Source organism: Xiphophorus hellerii, chromosome 15 (genome assembly GCF_003331165.1).
Source record: "Xiphophorus hellerii strain 12219 chromosome 15, Xiphophorus_hellerii-4.1, whole genome shotgun sequence".
In the NCBI taxonomy this organism is placed as follows: domain Eukaryota; kingdom Metazoa; phylum Chordata; class Actinopteri; order Cyprinodontiformes; family Poeciliidae; genus Xiphophorus; species Xiphophorus hellerii.
In genome coordinates, this window is record NC_045686.1 from 2459278 (window position 1) to 2483823 (window position 24546).

Consider the following 24546-nt stretch of genomic DNA (forward strand, 5'->3'; position numbering starts at 1 on the left):
TTTTTTGTTTAGTGCATATTTCCACATGTTATTCACAGTTTTGATGCCTTCAGTGTGAATCTACAATGTCAATAATCATGAAAATAAAGGAAACTCATTGACTTGAAAGGCATGTCCAAACTTTTGGTCTGTACTGGATGTCAGATACAGACACATTGCATATTGATCTGTTTAGCTAACGTAAGACTGTGTAGCAGGCCGGCTTCAAGGTGTAGAAGTTGTATCAGTACTGGCATTATGCTGTACTTAGCTAACGGGAAGCTAAGTGTGTTTGTGAGACGGCCGCGCACGTGACCACGTAGAATGGTTTGTCACCATAACTTTTTTTAATTTTTATAAATCTTGGGTTTGTCAAAAATAGGCAACAGAATATCACTGATATAATGAAAAAATGCATTTTGAATTGGAGTCAGATTCCTCTTTTAGTTGAAAAGACATAAACAGCATCAGTAATTATAAGAATCACTTGAAACATTTTAAAGAAAAGCTTTTTTATGCCTAACTAAAGCAAAAGATATGTCGAAATACTGTCCACAAAAACCAGTGCCATAAATTAGCAAGGTCTCACATTTTGCAGTAATTTTAATCTGTTTTAAATTCAAACTCCTGATGAAAGAGTCAGTTTTTTGTTGTTTTTTTACAAACTTAACACTCAGCTTAACTTTTGTAGCTAAGTTAAGCAACAAGGTCCAATGCAAGTTACAGCTGTTTTATTTTTCTCAAAGTTAAAGTTTGTTCACAGATTGCATGTTTGTTTTGATTTCCGGTTTTCATCCAGGCCAAGGATACCTGAAAGGATGTTGTGTGGGAAACAAAAGACGTGCTTTTCAAAATAAAAGTGTCATAGTCAGTTTCCCACACAAACAGAAAGCTTTCACTTTGCCTCCAATTTGTGCATTATGACTCGATTCATGTCACTTTCCCCCATTTGTTCTGCTGATTTTTAAATGTTAGACATGTATCAGGACTTTGTGTGACGTCGTGTCTTAATGATGAATTTAATTATTACGGTTAATGTTGGTGATTTTTCCATGAAAGGACGAGAAGTTGGATAAAATATTGATATCTCTGTCGTTAGAAGAGAAGTGAGTGTTGGAAGAGGAAGGAGTGGATGGAGTGTGTTTCACAGGAAAAAAAGAATGATGTTGGTTAATGACTTTTGGACCCCTTTCCTCTCATTTTTCTGCCTCCGTTTGCTGCAATCTATCCTTGTGTCCTACCTCAGAACAGAGCCAAAATGATTCTTGTCTTCTGGGGACTGGCTTTCCCATTTTTCATCTATCTGTCAATTTCTTCCCTCCTTCAGCTTCTGTGGCTTCAGTCGGGGTAAAACAAGCTCAGCCAGGTTGGAAAAAGAACATCAAAAAGCATAAATCTGTTTTGCCAATTGGATTCAAGTCAGGACATTGACTAGACCATTTTAACAAATGGATATGCTTTAATATAGGGCAGGGCGAAAACTTGATTTGGTTTTTGAAGATTCTTTTTGGATTTTTTTTTTGGTGATGTCAGCATGGCCAAAGCCGCCATCTTGTTTGGCAAACTTCTATTTATTTGAACTTTGAATTCAAGTTAACTCTATAACGATAATTCTGTAATTTTGAGTACTTTCATTAATAGTAATGGCATAATAACACATTCTCAAAGACCAATAAATGCTAAATCAGATCTGGTAAGAAAAAATCAGATTTTATTTTTAAGCCTTAGAACCAAATCCTACTTCCAGTTTGGATATGTGCTACATTATCTGTGTTTCTGTTACAAATGTGCGCAGAACTTTGTCAGTATTCTTCTAATTTGGCGATTGCGGTATTTCCTGAAAATAAGAAACACAATTAAAATCATAAATAAATACGTATATTCACACTATAAGTCATAAAAACATGATTCTCTGACTATTTCCTGTTGTCGTCTTCTTTGTCGTTTCCGCCAGTAGCAACATCCTGTTGTTGATCATGTGACTCCTGTCATGCCAAAAAAAAAATTTCAATTGCAGTTTTGTTTCCATTAAGCAAATTTATTTTCAAAATGTAAAATTACGCAATCACACAATCAGTGAATTTTAGCTATTATTGTTTGATCACATGAAATCCACCAGATTGGGACTGTAACGCGACAAAATGTGGAAAATCTTGGAAGAATACGATTGGCGCTGTAGAAAGTTGAAATTGAAAGTTGCAGATGGACCAACATTGGAGTTGCATTTTAAGTTGAGCTAAAACCATAAAAATAATTTTTTAAACAGGAAATCTGTAGAAAAAATTGTTAATGTGCTAAATATACCATTTGTTGCTGTTGGCAGAAGCACTTCTGTTTATTAATTTCTGCAAAAACTCAAATATGAAGCTAAATTCTCGCACGCGAACAAGCTAAGCGCTCAGAGCGAGCGTCACAAATCCTTTCCTCTCGCTCGGTGCTTGTAGAGTCGTCTCTTCCTCTGCTACTCATGTTTATGGAGAGGCCACACTGATTCCTCCCTCTGCTGAACCATCTGCCGCCTCACCACGCACACACACACACACACCCCCACACACACCCACGCACACCCACACACACACACACACACACCTCAGACAAAACCCAGCCTTCACACAACCTCAGATCTTTCCATCTGGACCAACACACAGATCCTTGATCTGATTTTAGAAGCTGTTTCAGGGAGCTTGAAATCCTTGAAAGTTTTGAATTTCAACTTGGCGTTTTCAAGGTTTGGAAACTCCTTGAAAGGGCTTGATATTCAAACTACTCTGTTATGTAATAAAGTGCAATCCAAATATGAAGAACAACATTTACAGTTGAAACTAGATATTTTCATACAAGGTTTTTGTTTTTTTCCCCTCAGTTTGAAAATAAATCAGACAAACTTTTCTTGTTTTAGGTCAGTTAGAAATACTGAAATTACTTCTATTTATTAAATGTAAGAAAACTTAGCGAGAACAATTTTAAAATATTTTTTATTTGTATATTGTGTTTATTTAATTTGAGCAGGAAGGTTCCTCACCTTAACACAATTTCTTTGGATTGTTTCACTTTGCTTTATTTGTTGTTCCTAATGGTTCAGTGATTTATTAAACTGTGTAATTGCAATAAAGACTTTATTTAAATTAGTGTTTTAGTTTTCGTGACAGAGACTTTTCAAAACTTCAGATTTTGTTGTTTTAGTTTACTTTATTCATGTCAAATACTCCCACAAAACATTATTTAAACATTAATAAGTAATATTTAACAGAGAATTAAAACGGTCTTTTTCGTAGTTAATTTGTATTGTTTTTACCTCCAAAGTGATTGAAAACTTACCTTAAAAATGCTTAAAAAGCATTTTTACTATAGGAATTTTACAATAGAAAAACTGTACGAACTGTTTTTCCTAACCTTTGACCCTTCTGAAAATATTGTGGTTTTTCCCCAAAATATTCTTTAATTTAGTGTATTAAAAACAAAAACCTGAAAGATAACTACTCCCACTGTGAAACAATTGAAACTGTCAAACGAACCTGACAGTTTAGTAAAAGAAGACGAATCAAAGCAGAAAACATGATTGACGCCACAGTTTTACCTTTTCTATGTTTTAATTGGTGTTTGGATCATTTTTCCCTTTTTAAAGTCTATAAGAAAAGCTTTTGCTTTAATAAAACACTGAAATACTTGGAGCGTTTATACATTCAAGCGGTTATTTAATGCAGATTTGAGTGGCAGCTCCATTGCTTTTTCCTGCAGACAGGCCATTAAGATGAAAGCTCCTTCAGTGTTACAGAAAAATCTGTAGGACAACAGTAATGCATATTCAGACATTTAGATTTATTTTTATCTTTAAGCAGCATTTCTTCATTTCTGTATCACTTTTATGCCGCAAATATCTTATCTTAGATGATAGAAAATGTTTAATTTCATGTTTACACACTTTAATTTAGTTAATTGTTCCATTAAGCAAACAGTGTACCTCTGTTATTTGCAGGTTTTAAGAAGCAACAAATGTTGGTGTGAAAAGCTTAAATCTATGAATTTTTGAGATCTCAGTTAAAATAAAATAACTGCTTATTTTAATGGTTCAGACACCAAATATTAATTAATATTTATTAATACGCTCAGTGGAAACTGGACAGCTAACATCTGCAGCCTATCATCTCGTTGTTGATTGGCTGCAACCCAAAGAGAAAGAAAATGATTGGTGCTCCTGGATTGGCTGTTTTCAAAATGCTAGCCAATCTCCTTCCCTTCTTCCACCCTTCCTTGTATACCGTTCTTTTCCCTCACTTCATTTTCTTCTTTTTCTTTCCCTTCTTCCTTCCTTCTTTCTTTTTTTCATTCCTTCCTTCCTTCCTTCCTTTGCCCCTTTCTTTTTAGAAGGGGCAAAAAAATGTTCTTCCTTCCTTGTACCTTTTGTCTTTCTACCTTCTTCCCTTTCCTCCTTCCTTCCTTGTTCTTCCTTCTTTTCTTGTCTCCTTCTGTCCTTCCTTCCTTTCCTTCTTCTTTCCATCCTTCCATGTTCTTTTCCCTTTCTTCCTTTGATTATTTTTTCTTTCCCTCCTTCTTTCCTTTCATGTTATTCATGTCATTTTTTATACTTGTTTTCCCTTGTTCCATCTTTCCTTTCTTCCATCATTCCTTCCTTATTTTCTCTCTTCCTTCCTTCCTTTGGTCTTTCTTTCCTTCTTTTCTCCCTTCCTCCCTTCCTTCCTTGTCTGCTGTACCCTCCCAGTGAACGTTAATTTCTAAAAAGCGAACCAAACATGGATTAACAGGAACTCTTGGATCGTAGCAGAATTTGTTTCTCTCTAAAAATCTGTTGAAATCCTGTTTTTACTTTAATAATCAGAGTGGAGCATCGCTGTTTATAAAGGATAGTAGTTCTTATGAATCAGCGTTGTGTCCAATAAAGCATCCTTTATTGAATTACTTCTTAAACTTATTTATCTAAATATCAGAGTTTTTCTTCTTCCTTTGTTTTCTGTAGCTCTACTTCCTGTTGTACGTCTTTCTTTGCGTTGCTTCCATTTTCTTCCTTTAATTGGTCAGATGGTTTCTCCGTGTTGGATTTTATGTTCAGAACTAAAAGCTCTGCATGTTTCATGACTTATTGAGCTGCTTGGTGCCGACCCAGACCCACATTTGTTTCTGGTTTTGGAGTAATGAGTGCATTGAAATGATGATCTATACGTCCTGCCTCCTGCTATATTAATCACTGCAGATGAACAGAAGTTTTTACGTTTCATCGGCTCGTCTGTACCGCTCACCATCTGCCTGCTTAATGATTTACTTTACCTCTATAACTTTAACGGCTTTTTCAGAACTTTGCTGTAAATTTGAGGCCAACATCTGGACTCGGATAAAGCTTTCAACAGCTCTGAAATCTTTTTATGCCTTCGTTAAATCTATTTCTGATGGCAAATTAAATATATATTTATGACACAAAAACCTGCAAAAACTTTTCATTTAAATGAGGGCTGCAACTAAGGATTATTTTTGTTATCGATTAATCAAATATTCTGGTGATTATTTGATTAATCAGATCAACAATGGCACATTTTACAGATTTTTTATTTAAATCTTTTTATACAATATTACAAATACATCAAAAGATGCAAATAATTTAATTTCTTTAACATTTTATTTCCTAAAATGCATCAACATAGCATTCCTTGAGTTTACACTTTATCATTTGTACAATTATGCAAATTTTGTTTTTTACCATAAATATGAAATGTTTGTATTTTTGTACAATTTTATGTTGGTTAGTTCTCTGACTGTGTTGTTCTTTCAGTAAATATCCCTTTTTTGAGTCTGTTTATTCCAGTTAATGATTAATCGATAGCTAAATTAGTTGACTATTATTTCAACAATCGATTAATTGCGATTTTTCTGATTAATCGTTTCATTTCTAATTGAAATATGTTTTTTTTTTCCTGTTTCTTCCAGGGAGTATAAAAGGTGCAACAATAGTGGACGCTCTAGATACGCTCTACATCATGGAAATGTTTGAGGAGTTTGAAGCTGCCACAGATTGGGTGGAGAAAAACCTGGACTTCAATGTGGTAAGTTAATAAAATAACATACATCAACTAATCAATAATCAAAGAGTTTATTTACTTTCAAAAATATAAAAAAGTGCTGTGGTTTAGCAGTACATTAAATCATTCAAGTGTTAAAAAAACTTTTGAATTTTGAAGCTTTTTTTATTGTTTATAAAGAGATATCTGCTTCGGTTAATTAAATTAAACATTCTGATCAAGAGTTATCATGTTTCTGATGAGACTCTTAGGCTTAAAGGTGTCATATGTGCTCTGGCAAGACTTACAAATAATAATAAAAAAAATATTGTGAAGAAAACAAGAAAGACGAGCAAAAAAATCTGCAAAAAATAATTTAATAAAAAAATGTTATGTGAATAATTTGAAATTACGTTCCAGAGAAACACCTGTGCATACTGCTCCCCTGTGTGCTAATATAAAAAAATTATATAAGTGTGATTGCAAATAAGTTGCAAAAATAAATGAAAAAGTAGTTAAATAAATTTGAAAATAAACGTGTTAATGGGCAAAGATTTATTTATGTTCAGATTAAAATAAAAGCTGTTAGCTTGAAAGTTGATCTCTTGCGACGCCCCCTTGGTTATGCCTCCCTGAGCCATATCACCCATATCAAGAAGTGAATTTATAAAAGATGCAGATTTAAGATTTTTTATTAAAACCTCCTCAATGTACAGCATTACAATGCTGATATTTTTTAATGCAAAAAGATGGATAAGTAAATATATTCCTGTTTTTATCAAAGTAATTTAGAAATTATATAAAAAGATCTGATTTATGTTCATAAATATGATGAACACAGAGCTAAATACTTTTGCCTTGAGTTAATAAAATGCAGTTTTATTTACTGAAGGACTTTAGTTGCTAATGGATAAAGACTAAAGCTATGAAAGCTTCTTGTACGGATTAAAAAACCAAAACCTAAATTTAGTTCTCCTTCATTTCTCCTTATTGTCGTCAATAAAATCCTAATCAAATAATCATAAGAGGAGCTTTAAAAGTTAAACCTCCAACAATAAATCTGAGTTTTCTTTATGCTACTGAAAATGGAGTTAGTTAAAGTTTCTTTAGGTGAAATAGGACTGTGTATTTTTTACTCTGCGTTGACTAATGAGCTCAGCGGCTTGTGTTCCTAAAGATATGAACGTCGGTACAGCGCAGACAATTTGCCCTCTTCTCCTTTGATGTTTCCCTTTATTCTCGAGCCATCCTCATTATGATTAAGAGCCTCTTATTAAGAGGAGGCAGAAAACCATTCTAGCTTTGCTTTAGCGTAGTCATGACTGTGTCTGCGGATCGGTGTCGTAACCAGATTCATCTAAACCAACCAAATATAACTGAAAAATCAGCTGCAACAGGCACAACTGACAGGAAATCAGTGTCTTTGTTTAGACTTCTATCTAAAGAAAAATGGTTCATGCTCTGAATATGAGATGTTTTTCTTCATGTGCTTGTAAAATGAAGCCACATCTCTTCTTTTATTATTTTTTTTGCTGTTGCTGCTTTTTTGCATAATCCTTCCTGATTCCAGTGTGTGGCAGTTGTTGCCCTGTCAGTCAAACTGGATTATATCAGCAGAGAGCCAATTGTTTCCTGGAGTAAACTTCTTATTTCCTGCAGGAGTGGAAAAACCCAGAGAAGTACGGCTCACGACACAGTTTGTAGAGACAATTTAGAGGATTTGAACCGGGAAGGCTCCAGCATGCTACTAGTTCCTGGAGGACAGAAAGGATTATGAATATGAGAACTGAGATATGACAATATTGCTAATGACTTAGTTATGCCATGTCTACAATACTAATCAAATAAAACATTAGCAAATTCTGCCCAAGTTTAGTTTAATATTAGAAATTCATTAAAAATACAAATAAACCATTTATTTTTAAACAAAAAAATAAGTATCTTTTTTTACCTGTACACTGCAGTTAACAATTAATTGTTTACTAATTTAGTTGACTAATAATCGATTAATCACAATTAATTTGATTAATTTCTTCTGCCCTATTTGTATGTATTTACAGAATTTGAAACCGGTTAAGCTGAACATATTTGCAGACAAAGAAGTTGCTTTTTTTATCTTAAGTGCAAAATGTGTATATATTTTTGAATAGTTTTGGCTTTTTGTGAGTCTTTATACTCTGGTTGACGATTAATCGATTATTTAATTAGTTGACGATTATTTCAAATAATCAATTCATCATGTTTAATCTGACTGTTTTATCCCCGCTTGTATTTATATACAATATTAATTCAATTCAGAAATAGTTTAACTTTAAAGTATCATCAAAGAGTCTTTGTGACATGTTAACTTAAAAATATCACACTACATGGATGACACCATCACTTGTTGGCAAGCTCTGCTAATCCACTTCATTTGTTTTTGCTGCTCTACTTTAAACCACCAACAGGCATATTTTGATTATTTCTCCAGTGGTAGCCTCTCAAAATGCTCTCAAGTTTCACTTTTTGGCGTTTTAAGAGAGCAGATGCTTGGTGATGATAGGCATCTCTTCTGATCCAAAGATTTTTAGGTGGATCATTAAGTCGTTGGCTTTTGCTGAAGTCCCTCAAATCGTTCTCAACTTGGAAATGGCCACGCTTAGTCAGTTTCCTGCATGCTCCGTAATGGCCTGAATGTTGCAACATCAGGAGACTTGACTCTGAGCTTGCCAACCTTTTTTTCAGGAGGGAGATAGTGTCATACAAATGCTGACTCACAGGGTCATTGACCAACAGTTTAAAGCTGTAATAGCTGCTGAAGTCCAGCACATTAATAAATTACTGCTGTACATGGGAAGAAACAATCATCCTGAGTTGGCAAAATTAAAGAATCCAAAAGTAGTTATTCAGTTTTAATTTTGAATAAATTAAAGAGGAAGAAGTAGAATGATTATGAGAAAGTTTGAATACATTTTTCTTTTTTCTCACTATCTGGAGTTAAATCAGACAAAACTTCTCTTGTTTTTGATCAGTTAGAATTACCAGAATTATTTCTGTTTGTTAAACAACAATAATAAGAGAAAACATATATTTGATAATGTGGTCAAAATCAGAAGTTTACATACATTTCCTCAGTGTTTGCCATCTTATAGTTTGCTGGAGTTCTGGTCCATTCCTCTTGACAGGTGTACAAATTCTCTACATGATTGATATCATGCTCAAAAATTTAATTTGTTGCCCTTAAGCCATTTTATAACCACTTTAGCTGACAGGTTTGGGGTAAAACCAGTCTGAGCCCAAGTTTTAACTTCTCGGCTGATGTCTTTAGATGTTGCTTCAATGTTTCTTCATAATGTTCTTTCTTTGTGATGCCATCTAGTTTATAAAGTGCACCAGTTCCTCCTGAAGCAAAAAGAAAAACCCAAAACATGATGCTGCCACCGCCATCATTTAGTTAGGATGGTACAAGCATCCCAGTTTGTCCTCCAGATGCAATGACAGTCATTATGTCCAAACAGTTACACTTTAGTTTGTCCAACCACATGACATGTCTCCAAAAATGAAGGTATTTGTCATCGTGTGCATCTGCAAACTGAAATCTGGCTTTTTAGGTTTCTTTTGGAGTAATGGCTTCTTCCGAACCGAGCGGCCTTCCAGCCCAAGTCTGTATAGGACACGTTTCTTTCAGTCTTACCAGCGTCGGCAGCAACTTCACAAAGTCTTTAGCTTTTATTTTGAGGTCAGTTTGAAGGTTTTTCACCAGAATCCCAACATTACAATGACTGGACATTCCCATTATGTCTATACTTGTCGAAAAAATTAAATTTTGTAATTGCAGTGTTTCCATATAAATAAGAAACGCAATTAAATTATATGGTCAATGAAAACAGCTACAGATAAATCTCTGACATATTCTTGCTCTAATTATTGCAGAATTTAGTAAATATAAATAATTTTGGTAATTGTAAATGTGCTAAAAAAAACAAGAGATGTTTTGTTTTTAACTTCAGGTAGTGAGAAAAAAAGATGCATTTATTCTGTGTATGCAAACTTCTGGTTCCAGCTCTGAGTTTAAATCAGCAGAAATGAACCAAACTGTCAGCCTCGTCAGTCAGCGGTTCCGGCTTTCAGTAAAATGACTGGAGATATTTTCTATTTGTTTTTCCACAGGACAACCTATTGTCATATCTCAGTTTGGCAGCAGCGGCTTATGAGAGCTGTCAGTCAAGCTCAAACTCTTCATCTGACTCTTCAATCTGTTCAGAAAAACCCAATTTTCTGCCCCAGTGACAAATACTATGACAACTGTTATTTTGAGATGCGCTATTATTGTTGTCTAGAAAGATGGGCATTGTTATTTTGTAGATATTGTTCACTTAATCTCTGTCACATTGCTGAAGAGTTGGAGGATGTATTAGTGCTGTTTAACACATGGCAATAAATTTACCATGGTACAAACTCTTTTTTCTTAAAAAATAATCTGCAGATTATAATAGGAAACAGAGGATTATTGTTTATGCTTATTAAGAAAAGACGTTAAAATTGAGTTTTTACTCACTTGAAACAGATAGAAATAATGGAGTTGGCATTTTAAACTATCTTTAGCCTCTTATGTTATCAAGTAGCCTACCACTCTGACTGATTGTAGAGGAAAGTGCTTTGGAGTCCTCTGAACTTGATGAAGTGCTATACAAGTCCAGGCTCTTGCCATTAAATGTGTTTTTATATCACATTTTAGTGCTGCTCTAAAACGATTAATCAGATTAATCGTGATTGATTTACAAAGTAATTTAGTAATCAATTAATCGTTAACTGGAGTCAAAAAAGGCCATTTGCTGCAAGAACAGCATGCTCAGAGCAGTAATAAAGCCAAAACTGTTCAAAAGTATATATATTTTTCATTTAAGATGAAAAATCATCTTTATCTGTAAATATGTTCTATCCAGAGCTCCTCAGGTGGCATTTTTAGTTTTACCTGCTTCAAATTATATATAAAAACAATACTAGTAAGCACTTTTTCCTGTCCAGTTATTAATCCGAAAAATAGTCAACAAATTTGTAGACAGTATTTCTTTAGCTGCAGATGCATCCTTTACACTAAAGAAATGCTGCTATTACATTTTAGGCAATAAGAGTTTTATTTTTATTTAAACAAGGAACTGAATAGGCTAAATCCTTCCAGCCAGAAATAATAAATTTCCCAGAATTCCATGTTGATCAGAGAGTTAGAAGTAATTTGATTCGTTTTCTGGGACGCCCCTGGGAGCGATATTCGGAAACTAACAGTCCAGGGTAGCAGTGTTGGTTGTAGCAGCAAGAAATCAGCTGTCTTGTTTAATTTGTCTCCTCCTTTTAAAAAACAGGAGACCTGTGATTTATTGTTGCATTTAAGCCGTTTCAGAAGCAGCAGCCATGCCAGCAGCTCTGTAAAGTCAATCAGTGCAACAATATAAACCAAACCTCTCCCTGACAGAGCTGGAGTTCCCTTTTGGTTTGGGTTCAGATGATGAAACAAAGTTGGGGGATATATTATGACGTTTATATAAGTTTTCTGACTCATATGCGTTTGTTGTTCCTTTTTTTTGGTGCAGAATGCAGAAGTTTCTGTGTTTGAGGTGAACATCAGGTTTGTTGGAGGTCTGCTGTCTGCCTACTACCTGTCTGGGAAAGAGGTAAGGAGTTTCATTCGCTGTTTTTCATGCTGCTTCTGCGCTGCAAAAACACTAAATCTTACCAAGTATTTTTGGTCTAGTTTCTAGCGCAAATATCTCAGTGTTATCTTATTTCAAATGTACTAACTTACAAAAAATGTTTCACCAAGATATAGGAGCTTGTTTTAAGTAAAAACATTTATTTAATATTGATTTTAAAAGGTACTGTTGCATTGACAGATTATTTCACTCATGTTATAAGTGAAATAATCTGCAGTGGAACTCGAACTGGGTTGCTAGGTAACGGTGCCAGCGATGTAATACTTTTTCATCAATTTTAAAGAATTACTTACTTAAAACAAGCTCCTATCTGGCTGAATAGTTACTTGTGAGTTATTTTGTCTTATTTTAAGTGTTGTAAGATATTTGTAGTAGAAGTTAGATCACAAATGCTTGGTATGTTTGGAAGTTGGGATCTTCCTTTGGTCTTTTGAGGTAAAACATTTCCTGAAATGTAAGTTTGCTAATGGAATATGTCACCCGAGTCGCTTTATATCCAAACTAATTCAGGTTTTGAGTCTAGAGAGAGATTCTTTCAGTGAATTTAATGGGAAAGACTTGGAGGTGTTACTATGAGATTTTTACCTGCAGTGCTGAGTCAGTGTGGGAATTGGGTGGGAATTTTTTCTCATCTGATTCAACAGACTCTGTAACTGCCTGAAAACGTCTGGAGGAAAAAAGTCTCCAAATTTCACTTTAAAATGAGGCCATTTGATGGAGTTTTCCTTTGATTTTCTCATTAAGATTCAGAGAGGGTCTGAAAAACTGTGGAAGTTTGGAAAACCTTTGAAGGTTAAAAATTAAACCATAGAAAACAGTTAAATTTTCAGACTTTTCTGTCCTATTTCTTTTTCTAACCAACGTCTATTCGTCCATTCACCCGAACATTTGTACATCTGTCTGTCCATCCACCGACTTCTGAAGGTCAAAGCCTAAATGAAATATAATTGTATCGTGTTGGATCTAAAACTGTGCTCCATGTTTTCATTTCTCTTGGAAACTGTCTCTAATCTGACTGCAGATAAATTTGCCCATCCACCACTGCACACAAACCATTTTCTACTAAATAATTGAGTGTCTCCTAAGGATTTTGATGAGCTCTGTATAATTAAACGTGATGTATTATTTATGTTAGCTGTTATTTTTGAATATTTTGTCTTATATCTTATACTATCTTGTTTTGTTTCAATTATCTATTGTTATGATCCCTGTTTTGGGCTTAAAAAACGATTTACGACCTTGTAGTTGAGAAGCACGTTGCTTTAGATTAGACTGAGTAGATAATGGAAAACAACTACAAATCATCAGCTACATGATTTAAATATCATCAATAAAGTTTTTGATATGTAGTTGAAACAAGCTGGTTTTAAGACAAATGGCAAGCTAGAAGAATATTTGAATTATTGTGAATTTAAATTGCTTTCATTACCTTGAAAATCCCCTGGAAAATATTGGTTGCTGTTGATTAGCTGGAAACTTATCAAGATGTTAATGTTTGACGTACTTGATTTAAAAACAGACGACTCTTAATATTTCGCAGCAGTTTGTTGTTTTTTTTTTGTTCCCTGAATGAGATTCGTTCATTTCAGGTCAGTTGTACTTTTCATGCCCCTTCCTCCGGCTGCAGGTTGGGGTTCCCTGAAGGTTGGTGAAGGTATATAAATGGCTGATGGGCAGCCTTGGAGAGCTGAGGGGGGTTTTGATTGAGAAGATGATGGACTGCTGCAGGATTTTCTGGCACTGAATGAAAGTCGACACGGTTCTGAAGAAACGCTGGGTTCTGCTGCAGGGGGTAAAAAGACATCAGTGTCAGTTGATTTCGGTAAAAGATTGGTTGGAGATGTTAAAGGAACGAAATTAGCTCACGCTGGTAAGAACTGAAAAAGAAATTTAAAGCCAATACTGAAGATTATTACAGTCACAAGTCGGGGAAGATTGATCAGTTTAGAGCTGCAAGTAACAATTATTTTAGTTATCGATTAATCTGTAGATTGTTCTGACGATTAACCGATTAATCACATAAAAAAATTGGCACGCTTTTCATTTAAACCTTTTTTATGCAATATTATAAATACATTAAAAGATGCAAATAAACAAAATAGTCATTGTTTGCTGAGAAAATATACATTGTGTTACTTGAAATTTTATAAAATTGAATTCCTTTAATGAACATTTGATCATTTAGGTTTACAACTAAAAATCTCTACAAACCAACAACATTTGAAACCTTATTTCTGTTTATTTTTTGGATTAACTGATTAATAATTAGATAGAAAAAGGGTTTTTTTCTACCCCCCAAAATGTATGGCATTTTGTCGTAAATGCAAAAAGTTTATATTTTTGTACAGTTTTGGCTTAATTACTTCTCTGAGTTTTTGTTGTTGCAGCAAATACCCATATTTTGATTCTAGCTAGCGATTAATCAATTCCTATAATAGCTGGCGATTATTCCAGTAATCGATTAATCACGAATAATCCGATTAATCGTTTCAGCCCTGGATAAGCAGTGGAAACTTATAACTACGTTAAGCTAATCTTTGTTCAGAAATGGTTCTGATAAACTTTTGTGTTTAAATATAAACTTATCATTTTTAGGTCTTTACTGTCTTATTTGGACTCTCCTGTTCTTCTTACTCATCAACAAGTTTTTATTTATGTATTTATTTATTTTGATAAAACTACCACCTGAGGAATCAATGGGCCTCAACAGAACTGGATTTTATTAACAGTTAACGATTTGTTTCTTTGCTATGAGACCACCTGACTGAGAAGCTATTTAAACCAAAACATCCAGAGAGAAAGGAGACAAACAGCCTGAATGTGGAGAATCAGTCTGTGACCTTAGTGAATATTCAGCCTCTTGACTTTGTCTGCATGTTGTTCAGAATTTCAATCATATTCATTAGAGATGGGGAGACTTCGTCAACATTAGAGCCACTCAACAGGCTCGATAATGACGGGGAGAAATAGAAAGTATCGACATTCATATTCGGTTTTATTACATCCCGTATATTATACAAATCAAACATAAACGAAGCAGGAGGTCTGCGCTTTGAGTGGAGAGTTGAGTAATTTAATTATGAGTGGGTTAAAAGGACGGGTGTGGCGCTGTGGACGTTTGTTTTAGTGGATTTTAAAAGGTTTGCTGCTGAAAATGTGCTTTTATTTTTGACTTAAATCCCTGTTCAGTTTCATCATCAAAGCTGAAAACTGTTAGACTGTCTTCTGTTGGTTTTAGAGCTTATTAAAAAACTCTAAACCAGATTTGTGATTTCATTTCATTGTAAGGTCTGTTTTCCCATTTTAATGAAGAATGAGAGTGTTTTTGATCTTGTATATTTAAGGAAATGACATTTGCCATGAAGACCAATCAGCTTTTTGTAGGATCTTGATCTAATCAGAAAGACCTGACAAAGATGGCCGATTCTTTTCTGGGTATGACTGGAACCAGTGGAGATGATGATGCAAAGAAGGGTTCTTCATAAAATCAAGAACATTGCAAACAACCCTTAGCATGCTCTTTAGGAAACTGTCATAAAAAAACAGGTTGTCTTCAGTCAAAGGCTTTGGACAAAATATGCACAATTTTTAACTTACACAGTTTGTTGCTATATTTATCAACTTTTTCAAATAAAAAAATCAACAAGTAATAAATGTAGCAGCTTTTTGTGTCTGAAGCGTTTTTAAAAAATAGAAAAATTCAACTGCTTAGGCACTGGTTCAACCACTGAGAAGGTTTTAGGCAAAATAATGCAGAACTAAGCAAATTTACACAAAAATGTCAAAATTTGCAGAAACATAAAGATACAACCCTTGATAATCTACTTAGACGGTTTGTAAGCAAAAAAACAAGTTGATTTGCACTTTAAATAAACATGTTTTGTGACTCATTGAAGGTATTTTTGCCCAACACTACCATTTAAATCATGCGTTGTCTTCAGTAGTGTTTGGCTGTAATTTCCTCCATTTAAAACTTCAAACCAAGTCGGGTTGTTTTTGTATTATTTTTGTTGGAAGACGAGCCACTCAGTCAGTCATTTGTTGCAGTTTGTTCCAGACTCAAAAAGAGAGAGAGAGAACAAAACCTGTTCGCTTTGATGAAAATTTGATCAGCAAGAGCAGAGCTGGTAGCGGCTGCTTGCGCCCTACTGGCAGGCTTTTAGCGTCCGTCCAGATCCCAGCGTGCGTCCTCTTCCTGCACAGAAATGAAGAACGGTAGGGAGCAGGTAAAGCATGTACGGGATGATGAACTAACTGAAAGGCTTCCAGTCATTCTGCTAATCAAAGCTAAGTGCTGGAAGGCGGCAAGGACGGAGAAAGGACAGAGAGGATGAAAGCTAGGGAGCGCGAAAGGAAAGGAAGCGGAGCATGAAGGAAGAGATTGTACGGGAAAATGAGGGGAGACACCTGAAAGAAGTGGTGATGGATGGAGGCACTAAATTGATGGGAGGAATCGGTGAGGGAAAAAGGTGCAGAAGGAGGGAAGAGTAGAAATCAGACTCAGAGGATTCACCAGCAGAAAGGTCTGGAAAAGTCTGGAATCATTTTCCAGGATTAGATGAACACGCAGAAAGAAAATAGATTTTAGAGAAACATTCTTATTTCCACACTTTATTCTTTCTCCTTCCTTCCTTCCTTGCTGCCTTGCTGTGGTTCTACCTTCCTTCTGTTTGCTCTTCCTTTCCTTGTGTCCTTGTAATTCTGACCTTTCATTTATTCTTTCTTCTTTACTTACACAATTCCTTATTAACTTCTGTTTATACCATACACCTTTCTCTGTTTGTCTTCTTTTCTTTTGTCTATCCTTTGCTTCTTAGCCAGTTCTTTACTTCCTTCCTTCTTTCTTTTTTTCTTTTTGTCTTCCTTCCTTTCCTTTCTCCCCTATGGACTTTCAAGTTACCTTTTGTCTTTTGTCCTTCCTTTCTTTTTATCTTCCTGCCTTCAATCCATCCTTCCCCCTTTCCTTCCATCCTTAATTCCATTGTTTCTATCCTTCTTTCTTTCCTTCCTTTTTTAGACATTTCTTCCTTCTGTCCTTACTTCCTTAATCCTTCCATCCTTAATTCACTTGTCTCCTTCCTTCCTCTTCTGCACACTGTCATGCTTCCTTCTGTCTTCCGTCCTTTGTTCCTTCCTTCTGTCTTTATTTTCTTCCTTCTTACCATTCTTGTTCCTCCTTTCCTTCTTTCATGTTTCTTTCCCTTTCTTCCCTGTGAACTTTCATGTTTCCTTCCCTCATTTGCCATGCTTCCCTTCCATCCTACATTCCTTGTTCTTCCATTTTTTTATCCTTCTTTCATTGAGTCCATCATACCTCCTTTCCTTAGTTACTCAAATCATTGTTCGTCTCTTTCCTTCCTTTCTTTCTTTTTACCTTGGTACCTTGTTTTGTTTATTCTGTTCTTATTCTCCTTCCCTGTACACTTTCATCTTTCCTTCTGTCTCTTCTTTCTTTCCTTCCTTCCTAAGTTTTTCCAGCTTCCATATTTAAAACCTAAACATTTCAAATACAATAAATTCACAATAAATGTTTATATTTTACATAAAAAGGAGCCTAAACAACAGAATGTCTCCATGAAAATCGTGTAGAAAATATCCCGTGTTTATTATTTGAGTTGAAAAATCAGCTTTAAAGCTAAACAATATTCAATATAAGAGATCTGTATTCCTTCCAAGCCCTTTCCTCCACAATGATTAAAATGTAGAGATGATTATGCTTAGCTGTGATGACAGCTAATCCACGTCTTAGTCATATCTGCTGTTGTAATCTGTTGAATGTTTTTCTCAAACCCTTACATCCAACCTGATTAAATCAAAACCCATCATCACAGTTAAAGCCAAACAAACCGTTGATTCCCACATGACCTCATTTATAGGCAGAAAAATGCATTGAAAAGAGTCTAGTGGCTCATGCAGGAGCATCACCTAAACATTCCCCATAAACAGGCTGCATATCTACAGCTGCATGCTGAGGGATTCACATAATCTCATCTCAGCATAAATATAGCTGTACTGTCGCACTCAATTTAAAAATACTTCATTTATACCAAAGAGAAATTACACTTTGTTGTAACTTCAAGCATCTTCAAAGAAACATTTTGGATGGTGAAGCTGTGGGATGGAATAATTTACAGTAACGGTCAGTATTGCAGCGAATGTGAAGATGCCTCTGACTGAAGACTGTAGCTGTCATTACATGCTAATAGCTAAATGTGAGGGCAGCAGAGACAGTGTAACAGTAATATGTTCAGGATTCAGCACTACAATCCACCTCATTTGGTTTTTTCTGGTCTTCTTCAAATCTCTGTTTAGCCATATGGTTAGAAAGATGTTGGAGTAGAGGATATCATCCTTACAGAGAGAAAATAAATGTAAATTCAAATTATCTAAGTATCCTCAAAGAGTCATTTTGCATGGTGACTCTGCGGGATGGAATGATCTATGGTAGGAGTAATTCTTGTTAAAATATGCATTTAGCCATATGGTTAGAGAGATGTTGAAGTAGGGGATATGATCCTTGCCCATTATTATGGATGGAAAACATGGTTTGAACTTCCTCTTTCCCTCCCTCTGCATCCTGAAGCCTCAGTTTCAGGTCCTCTGGGATTTAGGATTGTACTTCAGGTGTTATTTGAGCATGCTTACGCTAATCAACTTCTACCAATTGTGAAAAAAAACCATGTTGTTGCGATGATGTTCCAAAATCAAGAAACTGAGAGCAAAGATCTTTCCAGCTGAAAAGCTTCTAAAACCAGAGGGAATAATTGTCTGAAAGCCATAACAGGCAGCTAGAGATGAAAAAAATGGTTTAGATCAAAGCATACGAGTGTTAGAATGGTCTAGTCAAAGTCTAGTCTTAACTCCAATCAATAATCAGTGACTTTGAAGGTTAAAAATAACTTCTGGACTCTATCCATCCAGTTAGAGCTGTAATTCCCTAAGATAACCATTAAATGATCCTACCTGTTAAATTGACTCAACTTTCCTTTCCATGGCAATTTAAGCTGAGCAATCTTCTCCTTCTTTTCTTAAAATCAACATGAATAAACCCTCTGATAGCGAGGACCCAGTTATCTGATTTTTCTTGCTTCTGTGCTGGTAGCTTCAGAAATTAGCTGAATGATGGTGGTTCTTACCAGGCTTTTAGTCATTTCCTGAAAGCTTCTATTATTTGCGATTGATCCGATTGCTCAACAAGCCGGGCGGTCTGGCCCAGGATACCGCCGCATGCCGCTGCCAATCCCTCCACTACTTTATTAGAATCCATTAAGATAACTTTTCCAGAGTACGCTCACAAATCTCAGCAACACTCTGCAGTCAGAGATGTGTGTTCGCTCTTCATACTAGGCCTTTGTGAGCCGATCACAGGATTACTGATTACCAATACTGGTCCTAATAGGCTGAGTGGACCGCTTTCACTGCAAAAGCACAAAATCTTACCAAGCAAAGAGTCTAATTTATAGTGCAAATATCTTATTGCATTGAAATAAGATAAAACTAACTTACACATAGCTTTTCAGCAGATATAGGAGCTTCGTTTAATTCAATAATTCCCTAATATCGATTAAAAAGTACTTGTTCCACTTGTTCAATAACATGACATTTTTCTCATTTTATAAGTGAAATTTTCTGTCAGTGGAACAAGTACCTTTTCATTGATATTAAATAATTATTTGCTTAAAATACGCTCCTATATGTGCTTTTGTCTTATTTAAAGTGTACTAAAGATATTTGCACTAGAAACTAGACCAAAAATACTTGGAGATATTTTGTGTTGTTGCAGTGTTGACTGTATGAAGCTTTCAGAACCAATTCTGGACTCATAATTTAGTGACTCTTAAAAGATCATATGGTGAAAGTTTTTTTCTCTTACTTTGCTTCATTTGCTCCTCTCACAATAATAAACTTTGATAAATTGTCCCTGTAATTATTGCGATAAACAAAACTTGAAAACTTAAACTGCTGCCGTGCAAGTCACTCTACAGGTTGTTGCTAGGTAACCAAAGAATAAGTGAGTTGCTAGGTAACCAGAGAGTGAGTTAGTTGATTCCACTAACCTAGCTTAGCTTGCAGTGAGAGATTAAGCAGCTAAAGTCCTTTTTCTCTGTCTACATCCCCCAAAAAGTTGTGCAGTTCTTCATCTGAGTTCAGGGGATATTATACATATATATATTGAATAATCTATCAGATGTGTTATCAATTGATACTAATTACGTGTCTATCACAATATACATTATTATTTATTTATTTTCCACCCCTAGACATACACAAAAAGTTACATCTTCCCTACCAGACCGTCTTTGGTTTATTGTCTTTTTTGTGTAATTCAGGGTCTACATAAAGTCATAGTTGTTTTTTTGCGTCTAAACAAAAGCGAAAGTCTTGCTGCACCTCAACTCCAGCGAAACTTTATCTATTGTTACCAATATTATCCCAGTAGCACTACAGGGAAATCGTGTTCAGACCTGTAGTCTGTTTAATTTAACACGTGTCACAGCTCAATAAAAAAAACCACATCAAGTTTTAATTAAAATATGCCTAAAACAAAACCAAACACACGTCTCAGAGGGACGGAAAAGTTAAATTACAGCACTGAGAATAATATCAGGACTGAGGAATGTTGTCCAGCTGTTCAGATAATGGAAAACACTGGATAATGTGCCAAAAAGAGTGTTTCTGGCATGAAAAACGGCTTTATATTGATGAGTGAAAAATGACGATAATGAGAAAAGAACCGCTGGAGATTGGAAGCAGCAGGATGGAGACATACTGCCTTTCTCTATTCTGGTTTTACTTCACTTTTTCACTTATTGTTCTCATCAGAAAGCCGAGATTAAACATGAGAGACATGAAGAGTTGCAGGTATTAGAAATGATTGAACATGTACTCCTCCACCTTTAAAATAAAATGAGAAAAAATGGATTTTACTATTTTATTTCTTAGCAAACCTTTTTTATTCAGTCTGCTTAATGAAAACTTGAGGTATCTGCATCTTTATCCTGTATTCAAACTTATTCTCAGGTGGTCTGCATTGTTTACGTCGACAATGTCACAGCTAGTGAAATGTGTGATTATTCAATCTACAGCACAGCTGGACAGATCTCATCTCAGCAGCTGAGAAGTAGCAAAAATATAAAAGGTTTCAGTTCTGTAAAATAACATTTCTCACATGGGTGTAAATTTTCCTCCAGAGAAAAAAATAACTGAAGTTATTCTTTCAATGAAAAATCACAATTATTCAGTGAAATGTTTTGTAAGATGGAGGAAAAGAATGTTAACATGGTGTTATGATTGAATTTAAGGTACCACTTTTCCCAAAAAGATTTATATCAGCTTCAACTTTCTCTTTATTCACACGTTTTACACTGCATTAGCAACTAAAGAAGTTTAATGAGTTAAAAGAATGACTTTAAACCTATAAATAAAAGTTAACAATTGTCCCACCTGTTGATCTGGCACAATATTTCCTTGTATTTATTCCAATCTCATAGGCTTGTTTGTATGTTTTTGTGCTAAAATTAACATGTTTCCAGGACAAAAAGTGTCTTTTGCTTCCACATAAAATGTAGTGGCTCATTTAATTTTGTTCTACCACAAACAAGTTTCTTAAATGCTGAATTATGCTGCTATTAAACATAACCTTTCAGGATTTATGGACATTAACTGGTTTGTTATTCATTCTTTGTCACTGCATTAGCTGGCGATATGAAATAATGCCCTAATTCTACCATCTTGTCAATTAAACTCATTTTGACTTTCAGGGGCCGCAAAAGTCAGTACAAGGTACAAAAATGGCCCCTGAACTGATCCCTGAAGTAGGGCTTTCAGTAATCAATTATTCTGTTGATTATTTTGATGATTAATCGACTAATTGTACCTTTTAAAAAAATGGCAAATTTTTCATCAACCACTTAAACGTTTTTAAAATAATATTTGAAATATACTGAAATATGCAAATTATTAAAGCACATAAATTGTATTACCTAAATAAAATTTGTTTGTTTTTTCTGGTACATCTGCAGCAATAAAATATTGTCTTCTAACCAGTTTTTTCCAATAAATAAATGAATAGCAAGAGGTAGTAAATTTTGGGTGGGGGGTTTTGCAGCATTTGACCACAAGTGAAGCTAAAAATGCCACTTTAGTAGTTTTGGGTAAAAATAATTACAGACAAAAAATGTTTTTCATCTTAAATACAAAATATATTTATTTTTGGTACAGTTTAGGCTTAATTACCTCTCTAAGTATGTTGTTCATTCAGCAAATTGAATTTTTAGAGTCTGTTAATTAATCAATTAGTAAATTAGTTGATTATTTCAATAATCAGTTAATCAATTAAACACTTTAATTTCGAATAATCGTTTCACCCCTAGAAAATATATTTGCAGTTTATTGTACAGCTATAATTATCAGTTAACTTCTACACAACTCTACCTTTTTTTGACGTCTATATAAACCGAAACACTGAGCTTTGTAAAAGTTAAGACCTTGAGTCGGTCTCTCACAGGAAGGGACCGGTTCTGTTTCACAGAGCCACCCACGGTGTAATCCCATCACTGACCTCATGCTGTACAGGTCATCTTGACAACCTGCACTATTGATCAGTGACATATGAGACGCACACACACAGAGTGATGCATTGTGTTTGCCGGAGCCAGCGGACAGCTTCTACCTGCTGTCCTCAGGAAATCCATTTCGCTGTGTGTGAAAATTGGCTTTGCTTGAGGGACGGAGGGAGAAAAACAGCCACGCCAACCCATTCCCCTCCTGGCCTTCTCTGCTGTTCCCTCCCACTGTGTTCAAGCAAAGCCCCTTACGAATCCGCTTAGATTCACACGCACACACTCAAGAAAAGGTTATTTACCAACCGTGGAGAATGAATTTTTCTGGATATCTATCTTAATCCCTTTTTAGACTGGTCTAATCTGTTTTGAGGAAATCGAGCGGGCCTACAGATGGAAAAAAGCTGTTTGAGGACACAGAAAAAGTAAGAAGTGTCGGACAAATGTAATGCACTGCTTGGTATCCGTTTTATAAGCTGTTCAAATCCGCAGATTGGGTCTTTATTCATGTTTTTATCTCTCTCTTGTTGAGGAACCTGGAAGATGGGTTTGGTTGTTGGCTTATCACCAGTAAATGTATCGTCTAGAATTTATCATCAAAGTAGTTTCAGAACCTCCTACAATATGAAAGGTTTCTTACTCAAATTTAAACACTATCCGCAAAAAATATCAGACTTTCAAGACACTTATGAATAATTAGAAATCTCTTTTATGCACATGCTGGCTTCTATGGTTCATTTAAATCTTTGTTTTTGCTATGGTCTGACAGTGTAACATTAAGAAATAAACTACTCATAAAGTTACAAACAATATTTGATTAAATATCCTTAAGCAACACCCCTCTTGCAGCCATCAACAAGCATCTTACCTCCATATTTGACCAGTTTTCCAATCACAATTGGAAGATTTCTTTTAAAGCTGCAGTATGCAACTTTCATTAAAAAAGTTTCTTACATATTTGTTAAAACTGACACCATGTTGTGACAGTATGAGACAGATAATCTGTGAAAAAGATCAACATCCTTCTCCTCTTCCTCCTCTTCCTCACTGAGCTACTATTGCCATCTCCAGACAGAGCCAGGGGGAGGGGCTTCATGCTGTCAATCAGCCTCATCTACTCACTGCTAAATATGCTAATGTTGGCAAAACCACTTATTACAGGAAAACTGTTTGTCCACCATCAATAGTGGCTATGCTAACTATAGTTAGCATTCACAACAGGTTATGCTAGCTGCAGTGTAGCATAGAGGAAAGGGTGATTGATCATTTTTATTTCCTCCAGATTACCTGTGTCAACAAATATTTATTGAACAGGTCATAAAGAATTGCGTGTCATTCTAAGGTTTTGAATCTGTAGCTCCTCTGTAAAATGGCCGACCACATTTTCCCCCAAAACGCCACATAATTAGCCGCTCTTGTCGCTCCAACACCTGAATAAGATGTCAACATCTTCGATGGCTGAATTTTGAATGTATGTCATTTAACTGTGTACATCACGCTTATCGCGTGGACAATATTATTCACGTGTGATTTTAATTTAATTTCTTATTTAATGGAAGAGTCGGAGATAATGGTTGGACATCTTGAGGCTTTAATTTGCTGTTAGTTGTTACGCATGCCAACACACTAGAATACCGTCCGTTCTAAATAGAGGACGAATTTGGTTTATTACCCTGTTTTCTATCCCCTATGATCCGACTCTTGCAGAACAATATTAGTTCACACTCTTTTGTCCGTTAGCCAGGAAAAACCCACACAGCTCCACACAGCAGCGGGCTGCTCGACACCAAGAAAATTGGTTTGGTCTGCAGGGTCACACATCGGTGGTATCTTCTCTTCCTTCCTGTGGCTTACCAAAACCTTTATCAGCCCTCCCTGTGTGTCCACCTAAAAGCTCGCTCCCTAATTCAGACAGCTGTGAGGCGAGACTCTGTAGGATCCTAACAGCTCCACACATGTTCGCTGTCAGAAAAGGATCCAAGCCTTTCCTCTCGCCATGCTTTGACACATCGAGTAATTGCTCCACCACACAGCTTCATTTTCCCACTGCACTCCCCTTTTTGTCTTGTATGGGTATATACACACTGAGCAGGAGGGTGAAGTGGTGTCTGTAAGTCATTCACAGCAAGAAACTGAAACTTTTTTATGAAATAAATGCTAAGGGAAGTTTCTGCACTTGATACGTCAACTAAATGACATTTTTCTGAGCAGTATATCTCAAAACTCCCCAATAACGATTTAATCTCTGCATGTGAGGGAAAACACTCTTTATTTTAGAGTTTAAAAATTTAAACCAAGCTTTTGGAA

At 35.4% G+C, this 24546-nt stretch overlaps 1 protein-coding gene across 1 annotated transcript in view; it reads left to right on the forward strand.

The window, feature by feature from the left end:
• The window catches only part of man1a1 (mannosidase, alpha, class 1A, member 1), a 119206-nt gene that overhangs the window by 43595 nt on the left and 51065 nt on the right, over positions 1 to 24546 (forward strand). Inside the window, exons 3-4 of the mRNA XM_032585440.1 lie at positions 5917 to 6032; positions 11558 to 11638. Coding sequence (XP_032441331.1) covers positions 5917 to 6032; positions 11558 to 11638 — 197 coding nt within the window. The remainder of the gene's footprint in view (positions 1 to 5916; positions 6033 to 11557; positions 11639 to 24546) is intronic.